Source organism: Papio anubis, chromosome 2 (assembly GCF_008728515.1).
Source record: "Papio anubis isolate 15944 chromosome 2, Panubis1.0, whole genome shotgun sequence".
Taxonomy (NCBI): Eukaryota; Metazoa; Chordata; class Mammalia; order Primates; family Cercopithecidae; genus Papio; species Papio anubis.
In genome coordinates, this window is record NC_044977.1 from 190,560,100 (window position 1) to 190,582,765 (window position 22,666).

The window sequence follows — 22,666 nt, forward strand, 5'->3', positions numbered from 1 at the left end:
TTCAGATTTTGTCACCTCTGGAGAAAATAAACACTTTGGTTTTCCATTGTTACTTTTCTAAGGTCTTAAAACATCTTGACCAAATAAGACCAGGTGTGGTGGCTCACGCCTGAAATCCCAGCACTTTGGGAGACTGAGGCGGGTGGGTCACCTGAGGTCAGGAGTTTGAGACCAGCCTGGCCAACATGGTGAAACCCTGTCTCTACTAAAAATACAAAAATTAGCCTGGTGTGGTGGCGCACACCTGTAATCCCAGCTACTCGGGAGGCTGAGGCAGGAGAATTGTTTGAACCCGGGAGGTGGAGGTTGCAGTGAACCCAGATCGTGCCACTGCACTCCAGCCTGGGCAACAAGAGTGAAACTTCGTCTCAAATAAAAATAAAAATAAAAATAAATCTTGACCAAATAAACCAAAGTGATAATCAGGAGTGGTGAGGAGTCAAAAGGTCATAAAGATTTAATTAGCAGCAACTACTCCTAGCTGACAAGAAAAGCATAGATAATTCTTGTATTTCTCCAGGACGTTGTGAAAATCTACCAGTGACAGACAATTGAGTCTCTGTCTTCTTATCTGGTTAATGAGGCTAATAACAATTCCTGTCCCGAAGAGGTAACACATGAGATAATGCTGCAAGGTCACTGCCTAGTAATTTGTGGGAGTACCGTTGGGCACAGCTGAACACATTTTCTTTCCCCAGAAACGAAGCAATGAAGGTGAAAGCCCAGCTGGATAATCGTTCAGTGAGAAGGACAAGGAGGAAGGGAATTGAGGGTGTTGATGAGACAAGATCATGGGACCCAGATGAAAAGGAACGAGGTAAGCTTGTGGGGGAGTGATGATGGTGGTGATGAAGGGTGGAGCAAGGTGCTGGCTGCTGCCCAAGTGAGGGGGTTGCCACGATGAATCAGGCCAGGTCCCTGCCCTCCAACTGCAGAAGCCACTTCACCCACACACTTCAGGAACAACACTGCCTAGCCGAACCCCTCTCCCTGCTTTCTCACGCCAGCGGAAACTCTCACCCACCAGGCTGGTGACTGGAAGATGGGTCCGATCCTCCCGATTCCCCACACAGCGGAACACTTCCGTTAAAGCCAGGATCCTCTGACAAGCTGGCTCCTGGAGGAGGCTGCATTGATTTGGGGATTGGCAGCCTGGCACCCAGCTTCTAAATAGTGACACAGGGAGTGTTCCCTATTCATGGGGTTGCATAACGCTTGATTTCTACCGCGTCTGAGCAAATGTAGTTACAAGCTCTGAAACCCACACCCAGCAACACACGTTGGAGTTGCTTTCAGCTCTCCAGGCCCACGCTGTTGTGCCTCTGGGCTCCACATCTGTCTGCGGAAGGAGAGGAAAGAGTGGGTTGGTTTCTGTTTTGTTTTTCCTTTCATACCTTGGCCAAAAACGAGTTGGTGGCAGAGAAGTTGTTCCAAGGCGAGCTTGCAGCCTGGTCTCTCCTCCTTTCCCATGTGATACACCACCTCCTTCTACAAGGACATTGAAACAGTTTGCATAAGGCTGAGAGTTGTGAAAATAGACGTCTGGCAGCCTCTGTAGAGCGTAACTGAATCAGTAGGGAAACCGCCTATGATTATCTGCCATTCTCAGTTTATCCCTATTGAAAATGGGTGGATTCTCGCATGAGTTTCATAATTCAGCAGATTTTTAAAAATCTTTTTAATTGACGTATAATAATTGTATGTATGTATGAGGTGGTTTTGATACATGTATACATTGTGTAATAATCAAATCCGGGTATTCAGCATATCCATCACCTCATTTATCATTTCTTTGTGGTAAGAACATTCAAAACACTCTCTTGTAGTTATTTTGAAATATACAACACAATATTGTGAACCATAGTCATGCTGCTGTCAGCAGACATTTATTGGTGGTTATTATATGGATTAATTTGAGGCCCTGTGCTCAAATATTGATTTCTTGCCTGTGCAAGGAAAAGTGACCTCTTGCTTTGGTGACACAGGCCCCAAGATCCTATGTATTTGAACCCACGAACTTTTTCTCAACTCGTGTTATGTATAGAATAGCTAGTGTCTTTTATTCAAAGATGACTTTGCAGTTACTTTCTCCCTCTTGACAGTCAAGTGAAAACGGGTATTGTTATTTTACTGCACTTTTAGCTGTAGAAGTTGAGACTCAATACAGTTAAGTTAAGCAAAGCAAAATAAAGGAGGCTAAAAGTAGAATTAATAATCACCAACTCTAAAATCTGCACGTGGAAAGTCCTAGGTTTCTCCCATTCATTCATTCACTCACTCATTCATTTATTCATTCATTCACTCATTCATTCATTCACTCATTCATTCACTCATTCATCATTCATTTATTCATCACAGGACTCTGAGGATTCAGCACTGGACAAACTCCCTGCCCTGAAGAGCTTACACTTTACTGGTGATCAGCCTAATAGACTCAGCCAGGGTTAAAGAGCTTAAATCAGGGAGTCATGAACCTGGCTCCCTGACTTGAGCCAGGTCATGGTACAGCCATGAAGGTGTACCACCAGGTAGACCTTACTCCATTAAGAGGGCCTCTGACCACCAGGATTTTACATTTTGTCTCTAAAAGTGGTCCGTCTCCTTAAATCACCATAATAAGTATACTAATATATGCATGTAAACCTGGATGGTGATGGAATGCAAAACTATGTTGTATGAGGACAAGGTGATAGAAATGAGACTAGTCTAAGGAGGGAGACTCTGGGGGTATGTGGGAACCATTTCCATTTATGTGGAGGACTGTCATAGGGAAAGGAAAGAAGACTGTTGTGAGAAGACACAAGGCAAGAACAACCAGAACAAATGGGTAGAAATCACAGGGATACAATTTTAGGTTGAATTTGTTGGAAACTTCTTACAATCAGAGGGGCTCAAAGATATATTGGACAACTTAGTAAGGTAGTGAGCTCCCTACCACCAGAGGTATTTAAGCAAAATCCAGATAATCAGGTGTCAGATGTTCTAAGTCAGGTTCAAGCCTCAAAGTGGGTGTTGGAATAAAGAACTGCTAAGGTACTTAACAGACTCCTGACCTGGTAGGTTGTCTTGCTCTTTATGCTATCTCTTGCCTCATTCCAGTATTTGAAATAGCAAGGGAACAGTGATGGTCTCAGAAAGGGTGCCTAGGTTGGCAAAAGCAGGGTGGTGGCTTCACCATGTAACATGAGAAAAAGAGTACATCTTGCCCTCACTGTCATGAGAGAGTTGAGGGTACCGTGAACCACCATTTAGCAAATTCAGCCATCATTAGTCACAGATACTACTAACACAAGTGGAAATGTTAAAAATAATCAGTTTGAAGGAAAGATCCATGGTTTCTGCTTTAATCATGTAGGGGTAATGATTTCTCCTCCTTCCATCTTCAGAGGGGACAAACCAATATTGACTGGTCCCTGCCTTTGGTGGCACTGAGGAGAAGGCTCGCTTGTAAGGCTCATGGTTTCATCACTCTTGGCTTCCTTCTTGTGCCCTTGCATTTCTGCCTGGGCCTTGTCCAACGTTCCAAGCAGGCAGCCCATGAGAGGAGAGGCTCCAAGGCAAGGGGCATGGTGAGAACATTTCTGGGAGCTTTGGTCACAGGGTGACCTCCAGAGTTCATAGACTTCTGACTTGTCTATTGGTCCTTTCTCACTCCTGCAATTTCCTGCCATGGGCTCTGTTTTGATCTTTTGTCTTTTATATTTATTTATTTTCAGAGAGCTTTGTTGGAAACATGGCTTCTGTTTTGAGTTAATGGTGTCCCTTAAAAAGACATGTTCAGGCCTGGTGGCTCATGCCTGTAATCCTAGCATTTTGGGAGGCTGAGGTGGGAGGATCACTGGAGCCCAGGAGTTTGAGACCAGCCTGGGCAACATAGCGAGACTCCATCTCTACAGAAAAGTAAAAAAAAAAAAAAAAAAAAAAAAGAAAGAAAAAATTAGCTGGGTGTGGTGGTGTGTACCTGTGTTTCCAGCTACTCAGGAGACTGAGGTGGGAGGATCACTTGAGCCCAGGAGGTTGAGGTTGTGGTGAGCTATGATAGCGCCGCTGCCCTCCAGCCTGGGCCACAGAGCGAGACCTAACCTCCAGTGCTTGTGGATGTGTCTTTCTTTGGAAAGAGGTCTTTTGAGATGAGGTTCCACTGTGTTGTGCAGGCTTGGTCTCAAACTCCTGGGCCCAAATGACCCTGCTGCCTGGGCCTCCTGAATACTGGGATTACAGGCATGAGCCGCTCATTGTACCAGGTTTGGAAAAGGGTGTTTGCAGATGTAACCAAGTGAAGAAGAACTCATACTGGATTAGATGGGCCCTAATCCAGTAACTTCTGTTTTAGAAAGAGAAACATGTGGCTGCATATGCAGAAGACAAAGGAGAGGCCAGAGGCAGAGTTTGGAGCGATATGTCTAAAAAACAAGGAATGCCAAGGATGACAGGCAACCATCAGAAGCCAGTAAGATGCAAGGAAGGATGCTGCCTCCTCCCAACCTCTAAAACTGTGAGAGGATACGTTGTTGTTCTCAGCCCCCTCATTTATGGTAATCTGTTATGGCAGCTGTAGGAAATACCTATAGCTTTCCTGTGATCTTAGAAATGAACGAGAATTTGCTCAGCTCCCCAACAGGCAGAGAAGAGCAGCAGCGTGCTCCGGGACCCTCGGTGAGTCAGGGCTGGAGGGTGGGGGTCAGGATTCCTTCTTGGCCAATCTTGTGTACCTGAGCCTTGGCTCTGATCATGGCATGTGCCTGCTCTAGTGCCTCCAGTGACTCACCACAGCTTATGAGACGCCTCCGCCTGCCATTCAGGGCCATCAGGAGTCAGGCCCTGGCCTGACCCAAACACAAAGAACATAGGCTTTGGAGATCTTGGGCAAATTTCTTAACTCCTCCAAGCCGTGGTCCTTTCCCCCGGAAAAATGAAGAGACTAGCACAGACCTGACAACACTCTTAGGAGCATGAAATCTTTGGACGGATCTGACTCAGCACAGTGTGTGACATGTGGTGGGAGCTCAGTACTTTTGCGTTCCCTCCTCTTGCCCGGTTGTTGGATGTTCGACACTAACTACCTTCTGCATGGGCCCTTTTCCTCCTCTGGACCACTCTCTCCTGCCTCTGTCTACAGCAGTCTGCCCATCCTTCCATGCTCGAAGTCCACTTCCTTCCTAAAGAGGGCCCTGCTCTGGGCACTGTTTGACTACAAGTTATTTCTCCTGCGATGGGAAATGGGCTGCCAGACTTTCAGAGACCCAAGTGCGATCTCCACCACTACAGAGAGCTGTCTCACTGGTGGAGTCCTGTGACAGTCATGCTTGACTCTAACGTCTTTGGGGGCAGTGAGAGCCATTAGCAAAGTGCACTTTTCATTAAGGGGTCCAGCGAGTGGCCACTCATTCAAGTCACAGGGGGAAGTATGTTTGGCTTTCTGCTCCTGTTCAGGTCATCAAATGAACCTATGAGCCCCAAAGCAGCTCTTCCTAGAGGGGGAGCAAACGAAGGATGTGGGTTCTACATATATATGTGTTTAGAAGCTTCTGGCTTTACGTTTAGCCACAGGAAAGGGCCCTGGATTGAGATTCAGGCCACATGGGTCCTCATATTGGTGTGGCCACTAAATTACTGCATGGCCATGCACCTGTGCTGTCAGGGCCTCAGTTTCCTTATTTGTAAAGCCAGGGGAGGTTGACTAGATTATCTTGAAGGGCCTTCCAGACAAGGCTCTTCCAGTTCTGACAGTCTGTGCTTGTGACGGTCCCATGACTTTGAAAATAAACACATGGTTAATGTTCATTCTACAAACACTTGCCACACATTAGTTTGCTGACTGGCATTATGCTAGAAGTTGGGGATACAAAGTGTGAATAAAATACAGTCAACAGCCATAAGGAGCCGGTAGTCTGGTCGGGGAGGCAGAGAGTTAAAGACGATATTACAGGCTGGGCGCAGTGGCTCGCGCCTGTGATCCCAGCATGTTGGGAGGCCAACGTGGGCAGATCACAAGGTCAGGAGTTCGAGACCAGCCTGGCCAACATGGTGAAACCTCGTCTCTACTAAAAAAATACAAAAATCAGCCAGGCATGGTGGTGGGTGCCTGTAATCCCAGCTACTCAAGAGGCTGAGGCAGGAGAATCACTTGAACCTGACAGGTAGAGGTTGTAATGAGCCAAGATCATGCACTGCAGCCTGGGCAACAGAGCAAGACTTAAAAAAAGACAATATTTTAACAAGGCCAGTGCAGAGGTAAGGGTACACACAAGGGAGTGTGGAGAGGCGATGAGTAGGCCTAGGCGGTTTACCTGGAGAAAATGGTATCCAAGCTGGCCGTCTAAGAATGAGTAAGACTTGGCCGGGAGAAATGGCAGGAGGAGGTCACATCAGTAGATAGAGCCGCGTAAGTCATGGCAGGAAGGGAAAAACCAGTCTCACCAGCATGGGGAGAAGCATAGGCTATTCTCTGTGGCTGGTTCATAAATTAGGAGTCCAGGAGAAAAGAATGAGGCTGGAGACATAGGCAGGTGCCAGACCTGAACGTTCTCACATTATACTGAGGAGAGGGAGTGTACCCTGTGGCTGATGCGAAGCCACTGTGAAGGTGAAAACGGGAAGAGGGAAAAGGTCAGATGTGGTTTGGTTTGGTAAGTCCTGAAGGTGGCGTTGGAGGGGCAGGTTGAAGGGAGGAGAGGCTTCGGAGCCTGGAGGAGGAAGGCGGGCTGTAGTGTGGACGTGCTGTTTGTAGGTTGGCAGGGGCTGGAGGTTGCTCTAACTGCATCTTTGCAGGGGAAGCACCCGGTCAGTTCTGCTGAGCTCTGGGGGAGCAGGTGGCTTTGGGAAACTAGTGAGGATTTAGGGCACGTGTTGAAGAGAGTGGGAGAGGGAAGAGAGTCGGGACAAGGGAAAAGAAGGCTGGATGGGAGGTGTACTGCTGCTGGAACAAACTGCCACGAACGTAGTGGCCTCAATCAACACAAATTCGCAGCGCTGCAGGTTAGAAGCCCACCACGGGCCTCACTGCACTAAAACCAAGGTGTCTGGTAGCCACCTTAAAGAAGCAAAAAAAAAAAAGGTTTTTTTGGGTTTTTTTTTGAGACAGAGTCTCACTCTGTCGCTCAGGCGTGAGTGCAGTGGCACAATCTTGGCTCACTGCAACCTCTGCCTCCCGGGTTCAAGCGATTGTCCTGCCTTAGCCTCCCGAATAGCTGGGATTATAGGCATGCACCACTATGCCTAGCTAATGTTTGTATTTTTAGTAGAGATGGGGTTTCACCATGTTGACCAGGCTAGAGAAATAGGTAAAATTAATCTTAATAATTTATTTAACTCAACATGGCCAAATACTATCATTCGATATTTAATTAATATAATATTATCAAGATATTTTGCATTCTTTTTGTTTTACTAAGTCCTGAAAATCCAGTGTGTAGTTCATACTTGTAGTGCATGTAAATTTGGGCCAGCTATGGTTCAAGTGTCAGCAGCAACCCGTGGCTGGTGACTGCGTACTGGGCCACACAGGCTGCCATGCTCTCCCCCATCTCTTTGTAGGTTCATCTCATTCCCGTCTCTGCCCAGAGCCATCTTCCACTCCTAGCACTGCCTCCTTTTCTCCAGAGACTTTTCACTATCTGCTATTTCATTAGATTTTTGTTTACTGTCTGCCTGCCCGCCTCCACCAGAGGCTATAAATCCCATGCAGGCAAAGACCTCTCTATCTGTCCTCTTTAGTGCTATATCCCCAGCAACTATATGACATTCACGGGAGACTCTCCACAAGTGTTTACTAGATGACATTGAAGATTCCAGATTCGTCCTGTGTTATCTCTGAAGTCAATGTCCACTGAGTGGGATGTTGGAGGAGGGGGAGAGAGGAAGGAGCATTATGTAAGACATAAGGTGGGAGGAAGCTGGCCCAAATCCTCTGTGAGATGAAAGGCTGACTCCTGGATGTCAAGTTTAGGGCTGGGACTCCTGATCGCAGCGTTTCCTTCCAGCTGTGACCCGGTTGTGTGTAGTTTCATCCACTAGCTTATCCGGTTTGATGAGAAACCATCCACCAAGCAGCATGTCTGCCTGCTACCAGTAGATGGGGCAGTGTCATTAAAAAAGTACGCTTTGCAGTTTCTCACCTGTTGCCCAGCTCCAGTTTGCTGACGTCTGTTCTGGAGTTGCCCCGTCTCAGATCTGTGATGTAGACTCCTACGTGGCGCTGCCAGCTCTCCCAGCTGAAGAAACGCAGCCTTATTTGTGATGTGTGTTTCAGGTGGGGTGGCCAGCTTCTTCATACGGTGAGGCGGGCCCTAGAGGCTGGCACAGGTCCAGGCCACAAGGGGACAGCGGGTTCTCCTCCAGGGCATGACTCACACCGGGGTGTTCACATTGGCCTAGAACCTTTCTGTTCTCCCAAGGTTGAAAACAAGCTTATTAGGAAGGCGGTCAAGGCGTGACATAGCCTGGCCAACAGGAGCAGCTCTGTGGGCCTGGGCTGCTGGGACTGGCACTCTGGCTGCTGCTGAAGAGCCCGCCCACCAGTGGACTCCTTCTCCCTGCCTCTGTGGGCCACTGGTGTCCATGCCACTGCATGAAGTGCGAAGTGGTGCCTCTCGCTGAGTCTGAGACCAGCCTTAGCTCCTGCTACTGCTCCCTCTTCCTCTTCCCCAAACCCTCTTGAGCCTTGGAACTTTGAGCCATTTGGAAATGATCACTGCTTGAACGTGATGTCTACTTTTGTGGATCAAGATTATGGACCAACTAAAGGTCACTTAACACAGCCTCATTTGATATGTTTTCACCAGAATTTCTTGTTCTTTAGAGTGTGTACTATCTCCTTCATTGCCACTACAAGGCAGTCCAGAAATTTAAGGAATTAATATTGGCTTAAATGGCTTATTATAGTACTAACTACCTCATTCCAACAGCGTGTCTGGTATCCCTCCATTAACCCATCAGTGCAGCTGAGGAGTAAGGCATTATAGCTCTGGTTGAAGGACCCTGTGGGGCCACTTAGCCATGAAGAGGCCATTCCTTCCCTTGGAGTCTAAGAGAGCCAAAAAACACAATCAGGAAGCTTTCTTCTTTCATTGTTACAAGCTCCATCCTAATTACTACATGTGTATGCTCCTTCTTTTCTTTTCCCTTCTCTTCTCTTTCTTTTCTTTTCTTTCTCACTCTGTCGTCCAGGCTGGAGTGCGGTGGCGCGATCTCAGCTTATTGCAACCTCCGCCTCCCAGGTTCAAGGGATACTCCTGCCTCAACCTCCCAAGTAGCTGGAATTACAGGCATGCACTAACATGCCCGGCTAATTTTTGTATTTTTAGTAGAGATAGCGTTTTGCCATGTTGGCCAGGCTGCTCTTGAACTCCTGACCTCAAGTGATCCACCCACCTCGACCTCCCAAAATCCTGGGATTACAGGCATGAGCCACCGTGCCTGGCCTTATGCATGCATTTTCATGCTTCTGTAATTTTGCTGCCCTCTATACCCAGAAAGTCCTTCAGTCTTTTCCTGTTTGGATAAATTCTGTTCATCTTTCAAAGGTCACCACCTCCATGAAGCCTTTTCTGATCTTCCTAGTCACAATGAATGCTTTCTTCCTCCAGCTTCTCATAGTGCTTTGAGTCTTTCTCATAGCGTTCAGCCCACTCTGTCTTCTTGTCCACACGCATATCTTGCTCATTAATTCTAGTTATTGAGTGCCTATTTGTACCACACTGGGGATACAGAGTACTTGCAGAGAACCCAAAGTCCAGTGGAAGCCCAGAGTTGGGTAGAGTTTACAACCTTCATTGAACTAGGAGGCAGGAATCCCGTCTGCTCCTAGCTCAGGGCCTGGCACCAAAAGGTAGTCAGAAAAGTAACTTAAATGGAAACTCAGCACCAGTGACTCTTGAGAAAACTCAGAGTTCAAAGGAAGGTCAAAAGTTGGCAAAGGTAGAGGATGGGCGGGGATCAGTTTTATTTTGTTGGAATATCCCAAGGGAATTTCCAGGAGTGGTTGCAGTGACTCTGGCATGAAGACGTGGCGTGGAAGCCAGAGACCTCAAAGATCCCCGGTGGACTGGGATGGTGGGAAGGGATCGCTGTCCTCCTCCAGGACCGGGCTGGGAGTTTGATGCAGGATCATTCGGACATTTATCCCACTCCAGCTATAAGTCTTTTTGCTTTGACTGACCATACTATAGAGGCAAGTGGGCTGTTTCAAGGGCCCAGAAACGAGTTACTGGCTAAGGGTCAAGCCGGTCAGAGGACAACTACACTGTCCAGTTGGCACATGATAAAAGCAATACTGATGCAATTATCACTCCCATTGGAGGGTGGCCAGGCATTATTTGTCACTCAAATAAAAAATAGCATTTGAATTTTTACTAGGAATTCTCATCCAAAATATGTCCATGATATAATGACACCACACGACCGGCTTACCAAAGTAAACTAAGTCCTAACTACACACGAGCATTACTTAGAAATTGTGTGTATCTCAGAAAATTGCTCTACCCTGAGGCCCGACAGCAGGAGCGGGTCTTGCTGGGGTTCGGATGGGGAAGCGCCTTATTCATTGATGATATTCTACAGTAGTCACCCCAGTCATGTTACCACTCACCTCACTTTACACTGTCTGCTGCTTACCTGTGAATACGAGCTCAAGATAGTGAGAGATAAGCCTTGTGTTTTCTGTGCACCTCTCTTTTCTTTAATGGAACACAATTCTGAAAATAATATTAAACAGCACCCAGTCATTCTCAGAAAGCCGCCTGAAACACAAGGAAGAAACCACTATTTTCCCAAACTTTTTGCACAGGAAATTATAATCTGTAGTCTCATCTTCTGCCACCTCCCTCAGAAGTTTCGATCTAGACGTACATGTATTCAGCGAGTTGCAATTCAGCCTGGGGGTGGAGTGTCAGGATTCAAGTCTTTTTGCTGCGGGGTAACCCCAGGTCCCAGTGATTTCCGTAGACAAAAGAGGTGCTGGTAAATTTGGGATGTAATTGCCGGATTGGACCGGTCTCCCCCCTCCCTTGACCAATGGCTGTCACCCGGTCCCTTTAAGAGACCAGGAATCCGTCCGGCGTCTGAGCCCCAAACAGATCCTCTTCTCTGCTCCTCCCCTGTCCCCGCGCGGCGAATGGTTCGCGCCGGCCTATATTTACCCGAGATCTTCCTCCCGGACGGCAAGGATGTGAGGCAGGCGAGCCGGCCACCACCGCTCGCAGCACCGGAGAGGGCGCGCTGCAAAGGCGGGCAGCAGACCGTGGAGAGCCCGGGAGCGGAGCTGGACACCGCCTCGAGGGAAGAAATGAGGTAGCGGCGGTCCCCGGACCCGGCCATGCTCGCCCCCTGCCCTCGGAGCCCAGCGCTGTCTCGGCCAAACCAGCCCGGACAGTGAGCGGGCCGAGCGCGAGTCCCCGGCGGAGCGAAGATGCAGTGAGTCCCTGCGGGACTGCTGCGCGGGGCCAGCCGCGGCCAGCCGGACCCAGCATCCGACAGCACTTTGGGCGAGCTGCTGACTCTGAGACCAGCCCAGCGGAGGGGCTCTCCGTCTCCAGCACCCCTCGGAGGTGGGGAGCACCGGCCCCTGGGCACAGTCACTGTAGAGTTTCCGCGGGTTTTGGCCCCAGTCCTGGGGGTTGTGTGTGTTAGGGGATCCTCTTCACGTTCGCCGAGGAGTTCCCGTATTATTCTCGCACCATCCCGGGTGCTGTTTACAGGGCTCTCTTTATTTATTTGCACGCGCGCTTCTAGCTTTTTTCCTGACATTTTCCACTCCACGCTCGTTCTCTCTCCCTCGCATTTTGTTGCTTGCCTGAGACTCTTTGCCCTCGCCCTTGCCCAGGCTGGGGTAATTCTGTGTGCGCGTGTGTCCTTCCCCCCCTCAACCTTCTTTGCACAATCGAAGCTGAATATTTTCTTTTTTAGAAAATTTACCCCCACCCCCTGCGGGGTTCCTAAGCACTCTGTCTCCTCCCCTCCCCCCAACTCCCTACCACTGGGCCGCTCCCAGTAGTTTTATTCTTCGATCTTGCCCGGGCCGAGCCCGGCAGGGGCCGGTGGCTCAGCGGGCCTCGCACCCGGCGCTCCGCCGCCGCCGCCCAGCTGCGCCGGGGCGCCCTCCGGAGATGCTACCGTGGAAGAAGCACAAGTTCGAGCTGCTGGCCGAGGCGCCGCCGCGGCAGGCGTCCAAGCCCAAGGGCTACGCTGTGAGCCTGCACTACTCGGCGCTCAGCTCTTTGGCGCGGGCGTGCCCCGAAGGCGCGCTTAGCCGGGTGGGCAGCATGTTCCGCTCCAAGCGCAAGAAGCTGCACATCACCAGCGAGGACCCAACTTACACCGTGCTCTACCTGGGTAATGCCACAACCATCCAGGCGCGCGGCGACGGCTGCACCGACCTTGCTGTGGGCAAGATCTGGAGCAAGAGCGAGGCGGGCCGTCAGGGCACCAAGATGAAGCTGACAGTGAGTGCGCAGGGTATCCGCATGGTGCACGCCGAGGAGCGCGCGCTGCGCCGCCCGGGCCACCTCTACCTGCTACACCGCGTCACCTACTGCGTGGCGGACGCGCGGCTGCCCAAGGTCTTCGCCTGGGTGTACCGGCACGAGCTGAAGCACAAGGCCGTGATGCTGCGCTGCCACGCCGTGCTGGTGTCCAAGCCCGAAAAGGCGCAGGCTATGGCCCTGCTGCTCTACCAGACGTCGGCCAACGCGCTGGCGGAATTTAAACGCCTCAAGCGGCGGGACGACGCGCGTCACCAGCAGCAGGAGTTGGTGGGCGCACACACCATCCCGCTAGTACCGCTGCGCAAGCTGCTCCTGCACGGACCCTGCTGCTATAAACCGCCAGTGGAGCGCAGCCGCAGTGCGCCCAAGCTCGGCTCCATCACCGAGGACCTGCTCGGGGAACAACAGGAGCAGGAGCTGCAGGAGGAAGAAGAGGAAGAGGAGCACCCCGAGGGCTGCCCGGAGGAAGAGGAGAACCATGCGGCAGAGGGAGATCCAGCAGAGGAGGCCGAGGCGCAGCGGGCGCTGGTGGTCGCCATGCACTTTGAGTGCGGGGACTTGTTGGACACTCTGGAGAATGGCCGTGGGGAGGCGCTAGGGGGCGGCGGGGGCTCCCTGGGCCCGGGGGCCGGGCCGCCGCCTCTGCTGCTGGGCAGTGCCTCCGACATGAAGGCTGAGCTGTCGCAACTTATTAGCGACCTGGGCGAGCTCAGCTTCGGCAACGACGTGCGCACCCTGCAGGCCGACTTGCGGGTGACGCGCCTGCTGTCGGGCGACAGCACGGGCAGCGAGAGCTCCATCGAGGGCGGGGGCCCTGACGCCACCTCCGCCACCGCCGGGGACTCGTCCGGCCAGGCCGACGGCGCCAGTGCAGACGAGCCCCACTCGGGCTGAGCTCCGCGCGTCGCCGGCGCTCCAACGTGGCTACCCATCCGTGGTCCCGACAACCTCCCTGTCCCTTGCCCGCCCCAGGAAAGGGAAAATGGGGCATTTGGGGCCCATACCTACACTTGGAACCCAGGCCCGGCGTTCTCCCTGACCGCTTCCCCCTACCTCCCCGCCCCCGCTCCCGCCCCAGCACTTCTGGCTGTATTGCGCGCGGGGATGCAGGGAGATGTGAGAGGGGAAAGCCCCGCTAGGAGGGAGAGAGAGGCAGCCCTCTGGGGTACGGGTGAGGGAAGGCTGGCTGAAGTTGCTGGTCTCAGGCCGTAGGTGCCTGGCCAGTTTCCTGTTTGTGGGGCACTGGGGCCTGAGGAGGAGGGGTTCACTTCCTCCTCCTACCCCCTGGGAGAGGCCCTGCGCTGTCACTGACATCTCATTAAAAAAAAAACTGCTCTCAAGGTGTTTGAGGCTTTATGCAACCCTTTAGCCCTCGGTTCTTTTTGGTGTAAGAACTCCGGCTGTTTACCTCAGACTCAGACCCCTGAAATTTTGCCAAATTCCTCACATAACTGTTTGGGGGGTGGGGGGAGATGAAGGAGAGTTGCATTTTGTTTACAGTTAAAGACATCTAATATCTTAAAAAGGAGTTTTCCTTTAGAAACACACACACGCCCTTCCTCTTGCTGAAACGATCTCACTCCATGATACTGTGTAAAATATTTTTGCACTGTTGTGAAGTATTTTTGACTTTTTTCTGTACATAACTGTGTTCTCAGAGCTGAATGTTTATATCTTTTGCTGTGCAAAAGAAACATGTAAAATGTTGTTCAGTTGTATATACAGAAATGTGTATAAAACATTTTGTTATTTTTTAAAAGTAGCACTGTTCTGGTTCTGTTTGCACGCCAGTGGGGAGAGAATAAAGAGGAAAATTTAACAGAACAGGTGAGCGTCTGGAACTGCTGCGTTGGGGTGGGAGAGGCTGTGTCCTACCCTGGGATGGTGTCATAGGACAGTCTTTGGCCTTTCTTGTGCTTGGAGAGAATTAGGAAAGGAAGGTCCACTTTATGCGCCATCTGGGGCCTTCCTGGACCTCCACAACTCCGGGTGCTGGGTCTGGGACCAGCCTTTTCATGTATTATCCTGTATTTTTCACTAATTTAAGTTTTGGGAGTGTGGTCTTTTTCTGGTCTTTTGGAGAGGCCAGAGTGAGCTCCATATCACACTCTCAGACCTGTGAGATTATTTTTGGAGGAGTGACTTCCAGGTCTGCCGAGATTTTACCACCTCCTTCTGTGGGCCATGCTAGTAATCAAGCGTAAGGAGACTACCTTATCTTTTCCATTACAAACAGCTCAGGGAGCTTTAAAGATGAACTAGAAACCTAAAGAGGAGTTCTCTGAGGAGTGGGGCCATCTCTGTTTTTCCTGGGAGGAAAACCAAGTAGAGAGAAAAGTTGACAAGTTCCGATCCTGGTGTGAGTGAGTCATGGTGCAGGTGGGCGGGTGGCTGGGCAGGCTGCAGAGCCCATTTCCTTCCCTTCTACAACCCAGCGTGACCCAGTGGGGGGATAGCGCGAAGGTGGAGGTGGAGAGGAGCTGTTAGAGCGCGGTCTGGGTGTGCATGTTTCAGCGCTTTCATGCTTTCTGTGTGTTTGTTTCTGTTGTAAACTCCAAACAGATGTCTCGTTTGGCTACAGCCGATCAGCTGGAAGTTGTAATAAGATGCTGCCAAAACTGTGCCTTCTGCAAATTATATTTTCCTTTTGCCCCTTCGGGCCTCTCTTCCTGTGTTGCAGAAATGGATCTCACTCCTGGCCTTCCCTGGTGTCCTGAGGCCACTTTGCTTTGTTTTCATCATAAATATGTTCCAAGCAGCTAGACCTAGAAATCCTAAGGAGTCTGGAATTCACTGAACCATAGAGGAAAGTGGGGTGAAAGATTTTTTTCCTAATTAACGGGAATGGTTCAGGCATAGAACTATCTTTAAGAAAGAAAAGCAAAGGGGGCGAGTGGAAAAAAAATATATATATATATCTTTTTTTTTTCTTTTTGAGACAGAGTTTTGCTCTTGTCACCCAGGCTGGAGTTTGGTGGCGCGATCTCAGCTCACCGTAACCTCCACCTCCTGGGTTCAAGCAATTCTCCTGTAGCTGGGGTTACAGGCATGCGCCACCATGCCTGGCTAATCTTGTATTTTTAGTAGAGACTGGGTTTCTCCATGTTGGTCAGGCTGGTCTCGAACTCCCGACCTCAGATGATCTGCCCACCTCAGCCTCCCAAAGTGCTGGGATTACAGGCGTCAGCCACTGCACCCGGCTGAGTGGAAAACATTACAAACATTACAAAAAAAAAAAATTCAGTCTCTTCTTAAGGGCATTAGACAAGGTCCAGGCCTTTGAATCTATTGTATTTTGGCTTGGTTGTGAGCCCCGATCCCTCTCCCTGATACCTCAGATACACATCATTGAATGACATTAAAAAACCCCAGCTAGAGAGAGGTCAGGAAAGTCCAGTCTCACCCCACCCACCCATCCCAGCCCTTCCACACCAGTGCGCTCACCTGATAAGCAGAGGGCTGTGTGGGCCATCGCTAGCCTGTGTGACTATATTTCACATTTGAAATTATTCCCATGCATAGCCAAGTTCCTCTGCTGTTTGAAACCAATGAAGAGGTGAGACAGAGTGAAGATAATATGGCTAATACTTGGGAGGCAGGCAGGGTCTGTGCATCTTCATTCTTATCTAGTGTCAGTGTCCTGTGAGAATACCAGTGTTGGCTTTCATCTGTGACTGATAGGCATGTGGTGATTGGTCCAAAAGTTCAGGCAAATGGCATTGAAACCAACACCATCAATAAATATAAAGCAGCCATCTCTTTAAAGTCTGACATTTCCTCTTACGTGATTTATAAATAGGAAGGGGGGCTTGAAGGCTGAGGAGGAGGAAGAAGAAAATAAGCAGGCTGGAAAGAGCCAGCTCCCTTCCTCCTCCGTCTGTGCCCTCCCCATCTCTCCTTCCTCCCCTCTGCTTTTTGGCATCAATCCCCACTGCAGCCCGGAGCTCTGACTGATGTAATTCTAGAAGAGATGCGAAGGTGACACGTGATTCACCTCTTCTTGCTTCTCAGTCTTCCAGGGATGATATCACTAGAGTAAGAAGAGATGTTTTGAATGAAAATAAAAGAAAGACCCTAAAACTACTTTGCTCTTGGAGCTCAGAGGGAAAAGAATGGAGCAACAAAAGCAAAGCTAAGTCATTAGCTAAAATACACCTTCCAGAAAACACCTGAAGTCTGGTTTACTCATCAAATTTAGCTTTTCCTTCTTGCAAAGTGAGGCTCTTGTTTCTTCATGACTTAACCTGATGGTACTTTAAATGCAGTGAGACACTTTCCACATTCTTTCCCAGCCTAGGTCATGCTCCATGTTCAACAATGCAGTGTTGACTGCATGAGAAACAGAGTGGCTTCCGGCGGCGTGCAGTCGCCCAGGGGAGGCAGTGTGAGTCGGGGAGGAGGCATTCATCCACTTCTCACAGCACAAACATCCCAGGTTCACTTCTACCATTTGTTGCATATGTGAGCAGGAAGGTGGGAGGAATAAAATGGCATAAAATAAACAGTAGTGTTTCATACCTTCCCAACTATTACAGCTTCAGAGAACCCCCTCCACACACACGTGTGTGTGCACATACATGGTTTCCCTAAAGAAACACCTCTCGCTGCCCCACAGTCAGCAGAACAGATTTTAAACAAATTTAAAAGGCTCTGTTACACTAAGAAAGCACAATGCTTTCCCAGGGGACAGAACTGTTTTTGAGGGTTCTGCCTGTGAAGAGAGAAACCACTGGTTGGTAGAATCTACCCCTGGCACCACATTGGAGATTTAAAAATCTCACTGGAGTTGCCAAGGATTATGAGAAACATGCAAATTCTATTAGGAGCAAGTTGCTGTCTTTTCTAACAGAATTTAGTAATTTAATAAGTAGAACTCTTTCCTCTGTGTGGTATGCATCAGTAGTCCAGCATCTGCTGGTGAGTGATGCATGACAGAGCTAGAAATGTGCAGGGACTGCTGGGGTAGGAGCCATGACTGACACATGGGAAACTACTCAGGGCTCCAGGCAGCCAGGAGGGTGCTCGGCCCAGGGCGCTCTGCACTGTCTGCTCCAGGCTTGTTGCACATGGCCACTGTCTTAGTCCATTTAATATTGCTATAAAGGAATACCCGAGGCTGGGTTATTTATTTATTTATTTATTTAACCATTATTATCCAAACATTATTATTATTTTTATTATACTTTAAGTTCTAGGGTACATGTGCACAATGTGCAGGTTTGTTACATATGTATACATGTGCCATGTTGGTGTGCTGCACCCATTAACTCATCATTTACATTAAGTATATTTCCTAATGCTATCCCTCCTCCTTCCCCCCTCCCCACAATAGGACCCGGTGTGTGATGTTCCCCTTCCTGTGTCCAGGTGATCTCATTGTTCAATTCCCACCTATGAGTGAGAACATGTGGTTTTTGGTTTTCTGTTCTTGCGATAGTTTGCTGAGAATGATGGTTTCCAGCTGCCTCCATGTCCCTACAAAGGACATGAACTCATCCTTTTTTATGGCTGCATAGTATTCCATGGTGTATATGTGCCACATTTTCTTAATCCAGTCTGTCACTGATGGACATTTGGGTTGATTCCAAGTCTTTGCTATTGTGAATAGTGCTGCAATAAACATACGTGTGCATGTGTCTTCATAGCAGCATGATTTATAATCCTTTGGGTATATACCCAGTAATGGGATGGCTGGGTCAAATGGTATTTCAGTTTTAGATCCTTGAGGAATCGGCACACTGTTTTCCACAATGGTTGAACTAGTTTACAGTCCCACCAACAGTGTAAAAGTGTTCCTATTTCTCCACATCCTCTCCAGCACCTGTTGTTTCCTGACTTTTTAATGATTGCCATTCTAACTGGTGTGAGATGGTATCTCATTGTGGTTTTGATTTGCATTTCTCTGATGGTGAGTGATGATGAGCATTTTTTCATGTGTGTGTTGGCTGTATGAATGTCTTCTTTTGAGAAGTGTTTGTTCATATCCTTTGCCCACTTTTTGATGGGGTTGTTTGTTTTTTTCTTGTAAATTTGTTTGAGTTCTTTGTAGGTTCTGGATATTAGCCCTTTGTCAGATGAGTAGATTGCAAAAATTTTCTCCCATTCTGTAGGTTGCCTGTTCACTCTGATGGTAGTTTCTTCTGCTGTGCAGAAGCTCTTTAGTTTAATTAGGTCCCATTTGTCAATTTTGACTTTTGTTGCCGTTGCTTTTGGTGTTTTAGACATGAAGTCCTTGCCCATGCCTATGTCCTGAAGGGTATTGCCTGGGTTTTCTTCTGGGGTTTTTATAGTTTTAGTTCTAACATTTAAGTCTCTAATCCATCTTGAATTAATTTTCATATAAGGAGTAAGGAAAGGATCCAGTTTCAGCTTTCTACTTATGGCTACCCAATTTTCCCAGCACCATTTATTAAATAGGGAATCCTTTCCCCATTTCTTGTTTTTGTCAGGTTTGTCAAAGATCAGATGGCTGTAGATGTGTAGTATTATTTCTGAGGGCTCTGTTCTGTTCCATTGGTCTATATCTCTGTTTTGGTACCAGTACCATGCTGTTTTGGTTACTGTAGCCTTGTAGTATAGTTTGAAGTCAGGTAGCATGATGCCTCCAGCTTTATTCTTTTTGCTTAGGATTGTCTTGGCAATACAGGGTCTTTTTTGGTTCCATGTGAACTTTAGAGCAGTTTTTTTTCCAATTCTGTGAAGAAAGTCATTGGTAGCTTAATGGGGATGGCATTGAATCTATAAATTACCTTGGGCAGTATGGCCATTTTCACGATATTGATTCTTCCTATCCATGAGCATGGTATGTCCTTCCATTTGTTTGTGTCCTCTTTTATTTCACTGAACAGTGGTTTGTAGTTCTCCTTGAAGAGGTCCTTTACATCCCTTGTAAGCTGGATTCCTAGGTATTTTATTCTCTTTGAAGCAATTGTGAATGGGAGTTCATTCATGATTTGGTTCTCTGTTTCTCTGTTACTGGTGTATAAGAATGCTTGTGATTTTTGCACATTGATTTTGTATCCTGAGAGTCTGCTAAAGTTCCTTATCAGCTGAAGGAGATTTTGGGCTGAGACAATGGGGTTTTCTAAATTTACAATCATGTCATATGCAAACAGGGACAATTTGACTTCTTCTTTTCCTAACTGAATACCCTTGATTTCTTTCTCTTGCCTGATTGCCCTAGCCAGAACTTCCAACACTATGTTGAATAGGAGTGGTGAGAGAGGGCATCCCTGTCTTATGTCAGTTTTCAAAGGGAATGCTTCCAGTTTTTGCCCATTCAGTATGATATTGGCTGTGGGTTTGTCATAAATAGGTCTTATTATTTTGAGATATGTTCCATCAATACCGAATCTAGAGAGAGTTTTTAGCACGAAGGGCTGTTGAATTTTGTCAAAGCCCTTTTCTGCATCTATTGAGATAATCATGTGGTTTTTGTCTTTGGTTCTGTTTATATGCTGGATTACGTTTATTGATTCGCATATGTTGAACCAGCCTTGCATCCCAGGAATGAAGCCCACTTGATCATGGTGGATAAGCGTTTTGATGTGCTGCTGGATTCGGTTTGCCAGTATTTTATTGAGGATTTTTGCATTGATGTTCACCAGGTATATTAGTCTAAAATTCTCTTTTTTTGTTGTGTCTCTGCCAGGCTTTGGTATCAGGATGATGTTGGCCTCATAAAATGAGTTAGGGAGGATTCCCTCTTTTTCTGTTGATTGGAATGGTTTCAGAAGGAATGGTACCAGCTCCTCCTTGTACCTCTGGTAGAATTCGGCTGTGAATCTGTCTGGTCCTGGACTTTTTTTGATTGGTAGGCTATTAAGTATTGCCTCAATTTCAGAGCCTGCTATTGGTCTATTCAGGGATTCAACTTATTCCTGGTTTAGTCTTGGGAGAGTGTAAGTGTCCAGGAAATTATCCATTTCTTCTAGGTTTTCTAGTTTATTTGCGTAGAGGTGTTTATAGTATTCTCTGATGGTAGTTTGTATTTCTGTGGGGTCGGTGGTGATATCCCCTTTATCATTTTTTATTGCATCTATTTGATTCTTCTCTCTTTTCTTCTTTATTAGTTTTGCTAGTGGTCTATCAATTTTGTTGATCTTTTCAAAAAACCAGCTCCTGGATTCATTGATTTTTTGGAGGATTTTTTGTGTCTCTCTATCTCCTTCAGTTCTGCTCTGATCTTAGTGATTTCTTGCCTTCTGCTAGCTTTTGAATGTGTGTGCTCTTGCTTCTCTAGTTCTTTTAATTGTGATGTTAGGGTGTCAATTTTAGATCTTTCCTGCTTTCTCTTGTGGGCATTTAGTGCTATAAATTTCCCTCTACACACTGCTTTAAATGTGTCCCAGAGATTCTGGTATGTTGTATCTTGGTTCTCATTGGTTTCAAAGAACATCTTTATTTCTGCCTTCATTTTGTTATGTACCCAGTAGTCATTCAGGAGCAGGTTGTTCAGTTTCCATGTAGTTGAGTGGTTTTGATTGAGTTTCTTAGTCCTGAGTTGTAGTTTAATTGCACTGCAGGCTGAGAGACAGTTTGTTATAACTTCTGTTCTTTTACATTTGCTGAGGAGTGCTTTACTTCCAACTATGTGGTCAATTTTGGAATAAGTGCAATGTGGTGCTGAGAAGAATGTATATTCTGTTGATTTGGGGTGGAGAGTTCTGTAGATGTCTATTAGGTCCGCTTGGTGCAGAGTTGAGTTCAATTCCTGGATATCCTTGTTAACTTTCTGTCTCGTTGATCTAATGTTGACAGTGGGGTGTTAAAGTCTCCCATTATTATTGTATGGGAGTCTAAGTCTCTTTGTAAGTCTCTAAGGATGTGCTTTATGAATCTGGGTGCTCCTGTATTGGGTGCATATATATTTAGGATAGTTAGCTCTTCCTGATGAATTGATCCCTTTACCATTATGTAATGGCCTTCTTTGTCTCTTTTGATCTTTGATGGTTTAAAGTCTGTTTTGTCAGAGACTAGGATTGCAACCCCTGCTTTTTTTTGTTTTCCATTTGCTTGGTAGATCTTCCTCCATCCCTTTATTTTGAGCCTATGTGTGTCTCTGCATATGAGATGGGTCTCCTGAATATAGCAAACTGATGGGTCTGACTCTTTATCCAATTTGCGAGTCTGTGTCTTTTAATTGGACCATTTAGTCTATTTACATTTAAGGTTAATATTGTTATATGTGAACTCGATCCTGTCATTATGATATTAGCTGGTTATTTTGCTCGTTAGTTGATGCCGTTTCTTCCTAGCATTGATGGTCTTTACATTTTGGCATGTTTTTGCAATGGCTGGTACCGGTTGTTCCTTTCCATGTTGAGTGCTTCCTTCAGGGTCTCTTGTAGGGCAGGCCTGGTGGTGACAAAATCTCTAAGCATTTGCTTGTCTGTAAAGAATTTTATTTCTCCTTCACTTATGAAACTTAATTTGCCTGGATATGAAATTCTGGGTTGAAAATTCTTTTCTTTAAGAATGTTACATATTGGCCCCCACTCTCTTCTGGCTTGTAGAGTTTCTGCTGAGAGATCCGCTGTTAGTCTGATGGGCTTCCCTTTGTGGGTAACCCGACCTTTCTCTCTGGCTGCCCTTAACATTTTTTCCTTCATTTCAACTTTGGTGAATCTGACAATTATGTGTCTTGGAGTTGCTCTTCTCAAGGAGTATCTTTGTGGCATTCTCTGTGTTTCTTGAATTTGAATGTTGGCCTGCCTTACTAGATTAGGGAAGTTCTCCTGGATGATATCCTGCAGAGTGTTTTCCAACTTGGTTCCATTTTCCCCGTCACTTTCAGGCACACCAATCCGACGTAGATTTGGTCTTTTCACATAATCCCATATTTCTTAGAGGCTTTGTTCATTTCTTTTTACTCTTTTTTCTCTACATTTCTATTCTTGCTTCACTTCACTCATTTGATCTTCAATCACTGATACTCTTTCTTCCAGTTGATCGATTCGGTTACTGAAGCTTGTGCATTTGTCACATGGTTCTCGTGTCATGGTTTTCATCTCTATCAGTTCGTTTATGGTCTTCTCTGCATTGATTATTGTAGTTATCCATTCTTCCATTCTTTTTTCAAGGGTTTTAGTTTCTTTGCACTGGGTACATAGTTCCTCCTTTAGCTCTGAGAAGTTTGATCGACTGAAGCCTTCTTCTCTCAACTCATCGAAGTCATTCTCCAT

At 47.3% G+C, this 22,666-nt stretch overlaps 2 protein-coding genes across 8 annotated transcripts in view; both read left to right on the forward strand.

Annotated features, from left to right (window-relative positions):
- LOC103882502 overlaps positions 1–22,666 on the forward strand; it is a 186,387-nt gene that overhangs the window by 1,861 nt on the left and 161,860 nt on the right. For 4 of the 7 annotated variants that reach the window (XM_017956097.3, XM_031663904.1, XM_009201977.4 and 1 more), the window contains exon 2: positions 699–817. In XM_017956097.3, coding sequence (XP_017811586.2) covers positions 699–817 — 119 coding nt within the window. Of the gene's footprint in view, positions 1–698; positions 3,875–22,666 lie in introns of those variants that run through there. The other 3 variants (XR_002520646.2, XM_031663903.1, XR_004182367.1) reach the window with 3 other exon arrangements.
- On the forward strand, positions 9,345–14,244 carry FAM43A (family with sequence similarity 43 member A). The gene has a single exon (XM_003895307.5). It carries the CDS (start codon positions 12,105–12,107, stop codon positions 13,374–13,376), a length of 1,272 nt encoding a protein of 423 aa, XP_003895356.2. The 5' UTR covers positions 9,345–12,104; the 3' UTR covers positions 13,377–14,244.

Bases quoted from the DNA above. Each gene is read 5' to 3' on its own strand.
- FAM43A (XM_003895307.5), top strand. From the start codon at position 12,105: ATGCTACCGTGGAAGAAGCACAAGTTCGAGCTGCTGGCCGAGGCGCCG.